At 50.1% G+C, this 14,589-nt stretch overlaps 1 protein-coding gene across 1 annotated transcript in view; it reads right to left on the reverse strand.

The window, feature by feature from the left end:
• MGAT5B (alpha-1,6-mannosylglycoprotein 6-beta-N-acetylglucosaminyltransferase B) overlaps positions 1-14,589 on the reverse strand; it is a 72,442-nt gene that overhangs the window by 37,380 nt on the left and 20,473 nt on the right. Inside the window, exon 3 of the mRNA XM_031059908.1 lies at positions 12,520-12,664. Within this exon, the coding sequence (XP_030915768.1) occupies positions 12,520-12,664 (145 nt within the window). The remainder of the gene's footprint in view (positions 1-12,519; positions 12,665-14,589) is intronic.

Below are 14,589 nucleotides of genomic sequence, written 5' to 3' on the forward strand. Positions count from 1 at the left end.
TGATGCAGCATTTAACAGGCACAGAAGTCACTGCCTTCCAGGAGGTTTGATTGAAAACCTATTTAAATCAGTGTTTTATACATATTCTGCCATTTTTTGAAGTGTGCTGTTAAACATGGATCCACCTGTGCATTTTATGCAGGGAAAATATTAAATAGACTGGCAAAAAAATGTTTTTTTCTTATTTTAGATGTGCTGTGTTTGAAAATCCTCTGCTGTGATAATTGGTCCTGCAGTAGAAAGCTGTGCTGAAAAAAAAAAAAAGAAAAAGAATACAAATACAGAGAAAAAAAGGTAAAACTGAGGATGGCTAAGGAATTTCATGGGCTTGGAGCAGAGTGGTGAAAAACACACAGGATACGTGGATGTCCTGAGCCAGCCTATCCAAGAAGGTGGGGATCAGTTTTTCCTCCCAAGGAACAAGTGATAGATAGGACAAGACAAAACAGCCTCAAGTTGCACCTGGGGAAGTTTAGATTGGATAACAGAAAAAATTTCTTCGCTGAAAGTGAGGCCAGACATTGGAACAGCCTGCCCAGGGAAGCAGGGGAATCATCATCCCTGGAATACCCAGATGTGGGTATTTTTGGGACAGGGTTTAGTGATGGGCTTGGCAGTGCTGGGTTAATGGTTGGACTCGATGATATCAGAGGTGTTTTCCAACCTCAGTGATTCTGAGATTCAGGTGAGTGGATTTCCAGCAAGGAGCAGCAGCCAGGGCTGTGCAAGGACAGGGAACTGGGGCTGAGCTGGGCACTGCAGCCCCAGGAAAGCCCACAGGCACCTTCCATCAAGGCTTGAGGTCAGATCCCACCAGCCTGGATTGCTGCACGTGCTTCCATGGAATCAAACCTGGAATCAACACCATCCTGGGTGAACAGCTCCATTGAACTGATCTAAGGAACATGTTGTGTGAACAGGAAAACATAGCCCTGAAAGGGGCCAGGTGTCAATTAAAACCTGGTGTAAGCTGGAAAAAGGCAGAGAACTCCATCCATCAGCAGTGGAGCCTGCCAGGCCTGACAAGGAGAGAGCCCTCCCACTCCAACACCTCTCCCGTGTCTTGGTTTGAACAGACAGGTGTCTGCTAAGGAAGGCAGGAGCCTGCCTTGAAACAGAAAATGCAAACCCACTCCCTCTGAATTATAATTTTGAAATTAAGGGCCTCTCAGGCAAGGATATAGGAGTAGAAATAACAGTTCTTTATTAGGAAAAAATAAAACATTTAAAAATATATAAAAATAAAAACGCAGTAATGCAAAACAGCACTGGCAGAGTCAGAGCAGTCCCTGCCCCCCTGTGTGTCAGGGGGTGGCACAGCCCCATCCCATGGGGGCTCAGCCCTCCTGCAGTGCCAGCTGTGCTGCTGCTGGAGCAGGGATCCTGCACAAGGGGGGAGTTTTCCTCTGCAGCTCCAGGGCTGCTGCAGATGGGCCTGGGCTCCCTCTGGCAATGCAGGGCAGCAGAAAGCTGCTCCTCTGGCAATGCAGTGGGCAAAGGCTGCTGTGCTGCTCCAGGCTCAGATTGGATCCAGGTAGGAATGCTTGGCTCCTCCCCTGGGCGCAGCATCTCCCCATGGGATGCTGGAATTGGATCAGCCATGCAGGGACACTCACTGGCCATGGACAGCAGAGATCTCCTGGAGGGAGGGTTGGTTGTGGGAGAGATAAAGAAAAAACTGCCCCATGGACAGCAGAGAACTGCCCCAGCTCTGACAGATGGAGATAGAACACACACCCCCAGCACATCTTGCATTTCTAACCTAGGATACCTGCCACTTCCACCACAAACAGCCACCACATCTCCACGAGTTATCCCAGTAAATAATTTTCCCTTCTGCAGTGTTTGGGTTATAAGTTTTCCGTCCTGCTGCCGCTGAGGTCGTTACAATACAAGGGAATGTCACACGCAGTGAGCAAAACCAAAAGGGCTACCTTGAATACTCGTGGCACAAAAAATATGTGCTGATGTCAGGTCCTTCATGGTGAAGTTTTATGTTTGTTCTCCGGCAGATCAGTGAACCCAAAGGCTGGGATTTAAAGTACCTCTGTCCTCAAGGCTAAAAAAATCCTGGTTTTATGAACCGACACTGCTTCGCTTGTTGATTTAAAGTCCATTTGCCAGCAGCGAGCAGCCCACATTTTTCCTTCTGGCATGGTTTACGACCATCAATATTCAGGCTGCATATCTCCACAGGGAGCCACTGATCTTGGGCTTTTAAGAAATAATAATTAAATGCAGAGGACACCATTGCCCCCAAGTCACTTCCAACCTTTGCAGAGAATAAACCCCAGGTATCCTGCTGTAACCAGTGCAGCAGGGAGGCTGCTCGTGAGGCCCTGGGAAAATATGGGCACAAAAATAACCTGAGATAAGCTCTGCTTGTCAGCATGGCTCCAAGGAGATAAAATTGTCCTGGTCTGAAAGCTCGCAAACCCCCATTTCTGCAACCCTTTTTCCACCAGCAAGCAGCCTCAGACCCTACAGGTGATGCAGAGGCACTCAGTAAACACCTGGGATGGGCAGTTTAGGAGGAAACATCAAATAGATGCTGTGAATTTAGAGCCAGTGAGCCCAACTCCTGTTTTCAACAGGGAAAGGATGTGGGCTTGGTGAAGATGCTCCCCGGGTTTTCTCCATCACTCATGGCAAGGAGAGAGGATGACCACAGCCACAGCAGCACTGTTCTCACCCTTCAGAGCACTTAGATCAGCTCACAGTCCAGCTTCTGCCTCTTCCCAGAACCTATCCCAATCCTCACTTCCTCCCAAACACCCAAGGAACCAGGTGAGCCTCAAAAATCAACAGCAACCTCAGTCCTCACCTCCTCACTGATGACCTCCAGACCTCAGCTCAGCCAGGGCTGAGCACTGGGCAGCCTTAAAAATGCTCAAACAAAAGTTGGGGTCATTATCCTAAATAAATCACTTTCTTCCAGCTCAGCCTTGTCCTGCCAGGCAGCAACAGTGCTGGGTGATGGAGCTGGCCCAGGCTCTGTGCCAGCTTGCCCAGCTCTTGTGAAGCTACAGCTGCTCCCCAAACACAAAGACTTCACCTCAAAACCCTTAGATGCAAAATGTATTTCTGAGCATCACACTCCAGTCCTCCAAACAAGGCAGGCATCGCATGACCACCACAAGGCTTTCCCCAAAACACAGAGGATTACTGGAAAGGGACATTAAAAATGTCCACCATGACTCCTGGAACGTATGAAAGTGATGCCTTGTGAAGGCTGACCTAGAGCAGAGACTGGACAGAGCTAAAGAATAAAGCAGGGATTTATTAAAGGCCTCCATGGATCCACCTTGGGCAGCACAAGCGCCCAGCCAGGGTTGCACCCAAGATGAACCAAAATGGTCACAAAATGCACGACCAGGCACGGGGTCAGTCACTTTGATCAGTTCTGCTCCATTTGCATCTTGCAGTTCATTGTCCAATTCCAGCTTTAGCCCATCAAGTCCCATCCTTGTTTCTCTCTCTTCATTCAACGTAGTTTGTGCTCTTAGGCCTGAGATTTGGATCATTTGTCCTTGGTCCCCAGCTAGAGCAGGAATTGTTTTGTCTCCCTGCTCTGTGCACAGAGCTCACCATCCCCTCATAGGAAGCTCAGACTCACACACCAAGCAGCACAGAATCTGAAAGATATAAAAGCCAAAACCTGAGGCATCAAAAGGAGAGGGAGAAAAGTAGAAAAGTCCCTTTGAAACACAGAACCAGGCTCAAATCTCCCATGCTACTCACCCTTGCATGTCAAACTGGATGCCACCAAATCCTCCTGGGGTTTTTCTGAGGGAGGGATTTCAAGCCTGGGGAGAAGAGCCACGCTCCCAGCTGGGAGCACTGACAGGTCCCAGTGTTTGTGTCTGCTGGGTAACAAGGCCGTCACAGGAGCAGCAAATTTCATGTGAAGCATTCAGGAGATGACAAGCAGGTTAAGCATAAGTTACATCAACCATCAGCACAGCGATTTGTCACCCAGGCAGGGAACAAGAAAATAAGGCATTTAAAGGTGTATCTCCAACGTGAAAAGGTTCTGTGTGCCTCGTAGGAGTTTGATGCCTTGTTGTTCATAACTGGAGACACCAGGAAGGACAAGGTAAGTGGTTTGTTCTGCTCAACAATAGCTCAGCAGAGCAGGAATATCCCACCACGTGGTTGATCCAAGCCAGGATGCCAGCACAGCCCTTGCCAGCCCAGCAGAAAAAGAATCTCCCTTCTTCCAGCACCACCACTGCCCAGGGAGCAGTTTTGTGCCTTTTCCCTTCCTGCTTTTTAAATTTTTCCATACTGACATGCTAAGTGCCACCAAAATGTGCTGGCACTCTGCCAGCTATTGAAACTACACTAAATTACCACAGCTTTCCTAGAACAATTTTTTCCCTGGGACTTTAAAACCGTTTACTACAGCAAATACAGTATTTTAACTCCTAACCATCAATATAGATTTCGTCTTTATTATTTTCAGATTTATATTTCCCCCCATTGATTAAGATTCAGATCACACTGTGCCTTATAATGCTCTGTATACAGTATTCATCTCCTTTCAAAAACTGCTATTAAGATGTATCTTTCCCCACTGACAGATCATTTGCCATAGAATATAGCCGGAGGTTGGGTTTTCTGTCACTTTTTTATGCATTAATTTGGTTCCCTTCACTTTGCTCTTGTCCCCAACTCCACAGCACCAGCTCGGATTCAGCCTGTTTATCCCTTTACAAGCCACTGTGTTTTTATTGCCTTTTATAAAAGTGGCATTATGAAAAGATGAATCTCTTTCTCTCTGTGTGTTGTCTTCATAATACAAGCCCTAAACATATTTGCTTGCTCATCCGATATTTCTTGCTATTAACTTGCGAAAGCCATGGCTTTGGGAAGACCAATACAGATGGAGAAAAGCAGATGTTCTGAAGATAATACATCAACAAATTCAGCATTTGCACAGAGCAGTTTACCAAAGGATTTCCACTTGCTCACATCCAATGTCTGTGCTTCCATTTGCCTCTCTAAATATTTTTTTAAGTTTTTTGCCCAAAGACCCAAAGCAGAGCAGAAAGCAGCAGGGCTGGTGCTGCTGTTTCACTGCTCTGGGGACACAAATCACAACCAGCTCCACAGCAGCCTCAGTCTTCAGGACAGGGAGCTGAAATCCCACAGGGAAGGGAAAGGGAATGCCAAGGGAAAAGGAACTTTCCGGTCCTCCTGGTTCCTGCTGCAGCTTGTGAGGTGTTGCCTGTTCAAACAGGGGGGACATCTCCAGGAGAAATGAGCCCCAAGGGCAGCTCCATCAGGTCACCCTGAGGGCTCAGGATGCTCTTCCCATCCATCCATCTGTCCCTTCATCCCCAACCCCCTCCAATGGAAAACACCCAGAGTCACCCAACTCTGGGAAGTCACCAACTCGGTGGCTGGAAAGCTGAGGGGTCCCAGGGATGTGGGGAAAAGCCCACACTCATCTGAGTGCTGGATAACAAAAAAAAAAGTCATTAAAATGTCCAAGAAGATGGAGAAATGAAAAGCTTTGCTGCACTAACATAAGAGAATACAAGTAAAACTCATCCATGCTGGAGGAAAAACATTTTTGGGAGATCCATGCTCTGGTGTGTATCTCCACATCCTCTCTGAGATGGTTTGTATCCAAAAATCCAGAAGCCAGGGCTGCCCATGTGGGAGAGGGCAGGACACAAAACCAGGGGGAATACTGGGGGGCTGATGTTCTAAAATTTGTGTCACAGTCCCCTGACACCAACAACCCCAACAGAGGAGGTGTAGCACGAGAGGCAGCAGTGGCTCAGGAGGCTCAGCTGTGCAGTTTCTATTTATTGGCCTTTTAACCCTGGATTTAATCCTCATCTCTGCAGTGCTGTTCCCCTGGGCGTGGATGAGCAGCCAAGCCTTGGACTGAGTGCTGGTCCTTGTGGTGGGAGGGCAGCACACCCTGTGCTGGGATGGGATGTGCAGGGAGGATTCCACATCCTGCCCCACCTGGGAATGGCTCAAACCCCCAGAGAGCAGAGCAAAAGCCCAAAGCTCTGCTTATGATCAGCATGGTAGAAATTTAGAGTCATGCTGGAGGAAAAAAGTGCAGAGGCTGAGGCACAGCTGCTTTGCTCCCCCCTGGAGGGGGCTCTGTCTCCCCCTCAGTGCCTTTCCTTGGACAAGGACAGGGATGTGGCACCTGGCTTTGCACATGTGAGAAGGTCCATGCCACTGTGAAGTGGGTTGATTCTTCACAGGCTCCTCCTGCCAGTCAAATGAAATAAAAATATTTTTTAAAAATACAGAGGACAGCATTTGTTCCCAGTGTACTTTCTGGGGTCTCTCTACATCCCAAGGTTTTCTACCTCCAGGTGACACAAACAGCTCCGTCTCCCCTCCACGAACACCTGAGAAAAAACCTGAGCTTACTCTGGCCATGTTTGTGCTCACTGGGAATTCACCCTGGGGAAATACCCCAGAGAACACGACTTGGGATGGGAGCATTCCTTGGAAACTCCTTTGAAGCAAATACCAGATGATGCATGGGCAGAGCCCTGACTGAACTGCTACAACAGCAAGTTACATAATCAATCACATAATAAATACAGGAGCATTTAAGTCACTAAAGCACTTCCATTTATTTTCATTTCAGTTGATTGTGAGTGATATTTCTCACACAAATACTTCTCTAAGAGTCCGTGAGCCAACCCAAAGTCCATGGCTGCACACCCCAGGGGGAGGACACTGACATTTCAGTGAGCTGGCAATAAACTTCATGAAAAAAATGATGAAAACCAGCTTTCCAACCAAACCCTGTAGCTCACCAGCACAGCCAGCAAAGTATAACCAACACCATTAATTCAAATATTTTATCAATTCTATATATTTTATCAATACTCTCAAAGTGCTTTGAGACCTTCCCCAAGCAGAACACAAAGCTGAAGCCACAAGCCCAAACCCTCATTTTCCTTCGGAGCAGAACTGGGCTGAGCCACAGGCCTGGGCAGCTGTGGGTTTATTTATGGGATCACAGGGGAACGTGAAAAGGAGGGGTTTGGGATCACCACTTTGTTGGGGCATAAATCAGATATATTGATTTACAGGCTGGGAGAAACCCCTTCAGTGAGCTGGGAAGGCATTGCCAGCCTCACAGGCTTAAATAAGAGGGATCTGCCTAAAAGTGAGCCCAAAACCACCAGTTTTCATCAGAATCCTTGGGGTGGAGGATCCCCACGGGCAAGATACATTCCTCGGCCCCCCATTTCCTTTGCCAGGTGTGTGTTTGGTGCTCATGCTCTGTTTAATTTTAGCAGGGGTATTTTGGCCCTCTGTTTGCTCCAAAATCAGGGGATCTGCTGGAGGTTAGCAGGTTCTGATTTTCCTTTTGGGGTAAAGCAGACACAGAGGCTGGGTAAAGGCAGCTCCACATCACCACTGCCCAGGCCTGCCCCTGTGCAGCCACCAAAAACAACCACAGCACAAAACCACCAGTGACTGCACTTGGCCTCAGGTGCCCATTCAAGAAGCCTCATTTGCCAGCCCTGTGATAAAGCAGTTTCCAGTGTGTCAGTGCTTTGGCATGGGAATAAAATTAATTATTAAACATTAAATATAAATGTAAATATAAATATAAGTATAAATATAAATATTTAAAATACAAATAAATTTTAAAAATAAATAGAAAGCAAAGCCAATTGTATAATTAATTTCAGCAAATTGAGCAGGAGGTGCTGGGGGAGGTGCAAGCCTGGGGGCAGGAGGGGAGGGTGTGAGTGACGTGGGCATACCTTGGCACCTGTCCTATCACCATGCTGGTGATGCCCAGCACCGTTTGTGCTGTGGGGCTCTTCCATGGTGCCACAGCCCTTGTGGAAATGTGGGTGCATGGATGGACCCTGCTGGCAGCACACAGCCACCTCCCTGCTCTGCTTTAGAGAGAAAAGCAATTTATCTCAGCTGCGCAGGCCTGAGTTCCCCCATTTATGTTCTCTCCTGATCCTGATGGGGACTCCAGACCAGCAGTGAGTCCCTACACTGTGCCCATCCTCTCCAGGTAACACTGAAATGGAGTTGTGTATCCTGGAGAAAAGGAGACTCAGGGCTGCCCCCATCTCTCTGCACAGCTCCTGAAAGGCGCCTGTGCTCAGCTGGGGCTGGGCTCTTTCTCCAGCAGCACTGACACAACCAGAGCACACAGCCTCGAGCTGCACCAAGGGAAGTACAGGTTGGATAGCAGGGAAAAGTTTTTTTCACAGAAAGGGTGATAAAGTTCTGGAATGGCTGCCCGGGGAGGTGGGGGAGTCCCCATCCTTGGGTGTGTTTAACAAAGCCTGGATGTGGCACTGGGTGCCAGGGTTTGGGTGAGGTGTTGGGGCTGGGTTGGACTCAATGATCTTGGAGGTCTCTTCCAACCCAGTGATCCTGTGAGTTCTGTGAAATCATCCACAGATGCAGACATCCTCAGGAGCTGGCAAGGAAAAACTCATCCCCTCTGCCAGGATGGAACGGGCTGTGGGGCCTGTGAGGAAAGTGAGTGCTGGGGAGGAAGGCTCCTGTCTCCTGATGCACCCTGGCTCCTGCAGCAGAGCTCAGCTCAGCAGAACCAACACCCAGCAAAGCCAGGCTGGACCACAGGGTGGGTCTCACCTTCCCTGGGCTGCTCTGAGCAGCTTTGCCCCCTCTGAGCCCCTCAGGAGATGGGAGCCAATGCTCAGAGGGGTCCAGGACTGCTCCAGGCTCACCTGGGCTGCAGGACACCACAGCCTTGGCAGTGATTTCTCTGCAGCCAGCTCACCACCAGCAACAATTCAGGAATTAATAGAGCCAGGCTGGCAGGATGCAGAAACATCATCCATTTAGTGTCATATTGCGAGACTTTTAATTACTGGGGGAATATGGAGCCATGTAATGATTACAAGAACAAATACTTAAAGTGTGTGGAAATTAACTGAGCCTTGGCAGTAATTAAGCTTGAAGATTAATCAGTCGTTAGCAAATAACACCCTTTGCAGGCTAACCACCACGTGGGGACAGGGATGACCAGGAATGGCAGTGCTGCAGACCCCAGCCTTCCCCTCTGCCATGTCCCTGGGGGGTGGGGTGGGCAGGGGCAGCCCAGCTCCTGGAAAAGGGCTTTTCCAAGCCCCAACACTGCTGGGTTACAGTGCCAGCTTGGGTCAGCCACTTCCGACCCCTCCTCCCTCCCTCCCTCCTAAGCACTTTTCAGCAAGAGATCAACACCTCCCCTGCAAACTAATATTTCCCTTGCCCAGTAAACATCTCTCCAGGAGGCTTCCATAAGTACTCCTAATTTCCTTCCCCTCTGATGATTTACGAGGGTTGCATTCTATTAACAGCAGTATTGATTTTCCTGCAGCTGACTGGCAGCCTGCTGGCCCTCGTTAGGGAATCCATCCTTCCCTTCCCATCCCAGCAGGGCAGGATGCAGGCAGCAGGGAGCCCAGGCAGGGCTGGAGAAGGGATCCAGCAACCCCATGGGTTCACAGGTGCAGCCTGTGTGCCATCCCACAAAACCTTTGGGCAGGAAGAAAACTGGAGTGGGACATTTGGGTTTTCCAAGAGTTTTATCAGCTGGAAATGGAAGCACCTGTGGAATATTTTATCAGACAGCCCCAATGGAGGAAGAAAGATTTTGCAGCTTGGAAAGCTGGGAGGCTTTCCAAGGCAGGCCATTAATGCCACCCTGCATATACAGACTTTTCCTTGCACTTTCCAAGGGGTAAAGCCACCCCAAGCCTCTGCTGGAGTGGTACAGTGCTCACAGGTTATTCCATAAAGCTCAGCAAAGCCTTCACCTCCTTCCTCTCAGCTGGAGCTCTGCAAAGCCCAGCCCTCCTGATTCCACTGGAGATCCAGCCTTAAGCAGGAGAGCACTTTGTAAAAACAAGAATTAATCCACTTTTGGGCAACTGGAAGCACAAAGCCCACGCTGGCAGCTGTGCAGAGCGGGAAGGAGACGAAGGCAGCAGTGCCAAGCAGGGACGCTTTGAAGAGTAAAATCCCTTTGAAATTACCACCCTTTAATTGTATTATCTTTCCCTGACAGCCTCAAGTCGGTCACTGGTGATCAAAGAGACAGAGACAGAGAGGGAAGGAGACAAGCCTTGGTGAAATCCCGGGATCCTAACGAGGAACAGCACCTGGGTGTCTCCGTGGGGCTGATCCAGGTCCAGGAGTCATTGCTGGGTCCTGGGGCAGCTGGAGGTGCCCAATCCACCTCAGCACAGGGGTTCCCAGGACTGCAGCTGGTTACCCTCAAAGGGACAGGGAGCTCAGCCCCCTGACTCCACAGGGTTTCACAGCAGCTGCTTTTGGATTCCCCCTGGGATGCTCTGCTCAGCTCCAGAGAGCACCCAGAGCTGTGGGACCAGCACAGAGCCAGGCTCTGCTCAGAGCAGGATGGTTCTGAACCCTTCCAGCTGCCTCATGCACCCCTCAGGGGGCAGCAGGGACCAGGACAAGCCAAGAGAGGTCACCCTGCATGAGGCAGCACGTGTGGCAGCAGAGGTGGAGCCACTCAAACCTGCTGAGACCCAGGACAGCTGTGACACCTCCAACACATCCCATCCCCTCTGGGCACAGCCCTCAGCCACACCTAGGGCTGCAGGGAAGGAAGGGAGCTCAGGAAATGCTTCCCAAGTGTTGGCAAATGCTGCCAGTGCTTCATTAGGGACTGCCACAGCAAAATCCCAGCCACAAGAAACTCCCCCGTGGTGGCTGCTCCACCTGGAGATGCTCTGTCCCCAGAATGAGACCTTCAGAGGCCAGGTGACAACAAGGAGAGGAGACAGATGGGTTTGGATGCAGAATCAGGTGAAGAGAATTGATTTTTCTTTAGGGGTGCACTGTAAGGAGCAAAAGGTGATAAACTCGTTGCCCCTGACTTTCCGTTCCTGCAAATTGAGACATCTGTGATCTCAGCCACTCAGGCCCATCTGAGCACACACACAACACCTGAGGCTCTTCTGATGTGGGTCCACCAGCTGCCATCCTCTCTCCAGGTGATGGCCCCAGAGCCATCACTCCCACAGCAGATCTGAAGCACCAAATCCCCATCTGCAGCCACTGCTGCCAGCCCACAGAAACGCTTTTAAGTTTCTCTCTTGGCTGCTGGTGTAGAGAAACAACCATCACCTGAAATTAGTGGTTCTTTTAACACAAGACTGGCCAAGAAAATCGTTCAGTGTGAGCAAGCACCTTCCAGTGGCTGGCTGTAATAGTCCTGTCCACTCCTCTCTGGGATTATTGGTGATCTCACTCACTTGGGTACCAGCCAGCCTCAGAACAACAAAATCCCAGCACCTACCGTGGCTGAGGCAAATTTAATTTTCTCATTGCTGGAAATGATGCTACATAAAAGGCAGGACCACGCATTCCACGGCTGCCCTGCAGCTCTAGCTCGGGTGTGCAGGCACTGTGGCAGAGCTCAGCCTTTAATTACAGGCTCACTGACTTTGTTTTCTGTTATAGGCACAAAAGAGGCTCGTGAGGAAAGTGGGGGAGAGGGATGGAAATGCTGATGGGAGCAGGGAAAAGCACAGTGATGGCAGGAGGTGGAGGTGGGAATGTTATGAGGGATCCAGCAGGATGCAGCACAGCTCCTGTGCTGTCAGCACAGAGCAGGGCAGGGGTGACCCCTGCATGTCACATCCCTGCCATCCACCTCTCCTGTGTCACCTGAGGCTCCACCTGAGCAAAATCCACATTGGCATCTTTTCCACACTGCCAGGTTTGTCCCAAGTGCTGCCCCTGTGGTTTTTCATCTCTGCTCCCCCACCACCAGTTACTATTTGTGCACTGACACTCCAATTAGTATCAATGAATGTTTAAAGGCTCCCAGAGCACAGGGGAATGTCTTTTTAGTGAATCACTGTGCCACGACAGGGAGGTCTGATGGCACCTCTCACACTGCCAGCTGCGATGTGCATCACAGGGAGCCAGGGCATCATTTTAAGCCCTTCTGCACGTTCTAAACCTTGCTCAACTCCAAGGCTGAGCACATCAGCCCTGGATTCCAACAACCACCAGCTCCCACAGCTACCCATGGAGTGCAGGCACAGAGCAAGTGTCCTGAGCTCAGGGAGCACATCCCACATGCCAGGTGATGCTCAGCAATTCCCACCTCCAGCTGCACCACAGCAGTGCAGACACTGCCACACCTGCAGCTGGGACAGCTGCTTCAGGACATCTTGGAATCATAGAATATCCCAAGTTAGACAACACCCACAAGGATCACTGAGTCCAGCTCCTGGCCCTGCACTGGACACCCCCAAAAATCACACAGTGTGCCTGAGAGCATAGTGCAAATGCTTCTTGGACTCTGACAAGCTTGGGGGTGTGACCTCTAATCCTAAAAATCACAGTCAGTTCATTAATCCCCAAAGAAAAGGTTCCAGACATGGCAAATGAGACTGAAAAAGATCTCCCCGAGGCCCAAGTTCCGTTGGGTCCCACCACCCTCAGAGCAGCTCAGCACACTGGGGTGTTCCCACACCCAGCACTGCTCCACAGGGTCTGACTGACCTGTCCAGAGGGAACCGTGCTTCATCCCCTTTGTGGAAGTCAGTGCTGTTCTCCAGCCTGGCCAGGATGTCCATCCTCTTCATCAGCATCTCCAGCATGTCGCTCATCCTGCGCAGCACCCCTCGGGACTCCAGCGCGCCCATCACTGCAGCACACACAGAGAGCTGAGACACGGCCAGCCTGGCACGACACACCCCACCCAGGGAGCCCCTGCTCCAGCCCCACAGCTGCCCCTGCTCCTCCCCACCCCCACGGGTGGGCTCGGGGGTGTCTGGAGCATCTCAGTGCCCTGCTGTGCCTGTGTCCCCTCGCTGGCTCTGCCCCACAGCCCCATCATCCTGTCCGAGCAGGGTAAGCCCTGCCCAAATCCAGCTGGGCTCCTGCAGTCCCATCAACGATGGGACAGAAAATACAGGATAGCCAGTGGTTATCTCAGCCTGGATCCCCTCACCAGGCATGAACTCCTGACTTATCCATCTGATCCAGCCTGTCCCTGTCACAGACACATTTTCTCAAAAATCCTTTCCTTAGGATTTTTTCTCATGAGAAGCTGAGAGGCCTCAGGAACAAAATGGAAACATTGATTATCTGCTGCTGTGGAATGCAACAGGTGGATCTGTGATTGGTCTCATGTGGTTGTTTCTAATTAATGGCCAATCACAGCCCAGCTGGCTCAGACTCTCTGTCCAAGACACAAGCTTTTGTTATCATTCTTCCTTTTTCTATCCTTAGCTAGCCTTCTGATGAAATCCTTTCTTCTATTCTTTTAGTATAGTTTGAATATAATATATATCATAAAATAATAAATCAAGCCTTCTGAAACATGGAGTCAGATCCTCGTCTCTTCCCTCATCCTAAGACCCCTGTGAACACGGTCACAGTCCCGAGGGCTTATGGCAAACTGACTTTATTGCCAAGCACCAACCAAACAGCCTTTCATTTGGCACTTCTGTTTTTCACTCTCCACCTAGCCCAGCTGTCACTATTGGACACGAAAGAATGCAAGCACACCACTGTTCTTCAGGTGAAGGAGGGAAGAGGAAGTTTATTTCCCTGACTCCAACATTTATAGTTTTCCAAAAGTGACAGCGGATTGGAGGGTGATAGGGACACCTCTCCAATGACACTGGTCAAACCAACAGTCCATCAACTTTCTCCTCCTCCGTAAAAGAAGACAAAACAATCAGTTATTTACAGAAAGTGTCTGAAAAAGTTCACCACAAGAATGTCCATATCAGAAGGCCTAGAAAATCTTAAAAAACCAGGGTGACACCCAGCATCCTGCCTTTGACAGCAGCCTGCAGAGGATGCTTAAGGAAAAACATGGGAAACTAATCAAAGGGGTGGTGCTCCCCCAACACATCCTCCCAGCAGCACCGGATTTTCCTGTTACAGAAAAGAAGACATTTTCTGCCCAAATCTGCAATGGGGTGGGTGACCCAGCACTGGAAATAGCTCAAGTGCTGCATCTCAGAAACGCCTCCAGCAGGGAAGGCCCCCAGTTCCCAGCCCTGTTTAACACTGCTTCCCATGGGTTTGCATGGCACTGACCTGCTGGAAAGCACAGGGGGATCCAGGAGCTCCTGGCTCCCAGCTTGATTTGCCATCTAGTGACAGGCAGCGAGCCCAGAGCCAAGGAACAGAAAATAAAGCTCCTGTTTCATCCCAGCTCGGCTCATTTCACGTTGGTAATAACTTAATCAGTGCATAATCCTCTGAACCTCTCCCGTTTAGCTTATCTCTGCCGTTCCACTCTCATGTGCTTTCCAAGAGGCAGCACATATTTAATTTAGGGAGCAGCAGGAGCCAGGGGAGTGGCACTGGGAAGGACAGCAGCTGCTGGATGTCCTGGGTGGCCATCAGGACTTAGGGACACCTCATGCACCTCCAAACAGATGCACAACCGGTCTTGCAAAGGCAGAGGGAGTTTGGGATTCCCTGTTCTGGCACAGCCAGGGTGGCAGGATGGATCAGGGCATCCCAATGGCATTGTGTGCCAGGGACAGCCCTGGCACGGGCTTCTCCTCCCCATAGGACCTGGCTGAGCATGTGAAACAGCACAGAGGCCTT

This window comes from Geospiza fortis, unplaced genomic scaffold (genome assembly GCF_000277835.1).
Source record: "Geospiza fortis unplaced genomic scaffold, GeoFor_1.0 scaffold244, whole genome shotgun sequence".
Classification (NCBI taxonomy): Eukaryota; Metazoa; Chordata; class Aves; order Passeriformes; family Thraupidae; genus Geospiza; species Geospiza fortis.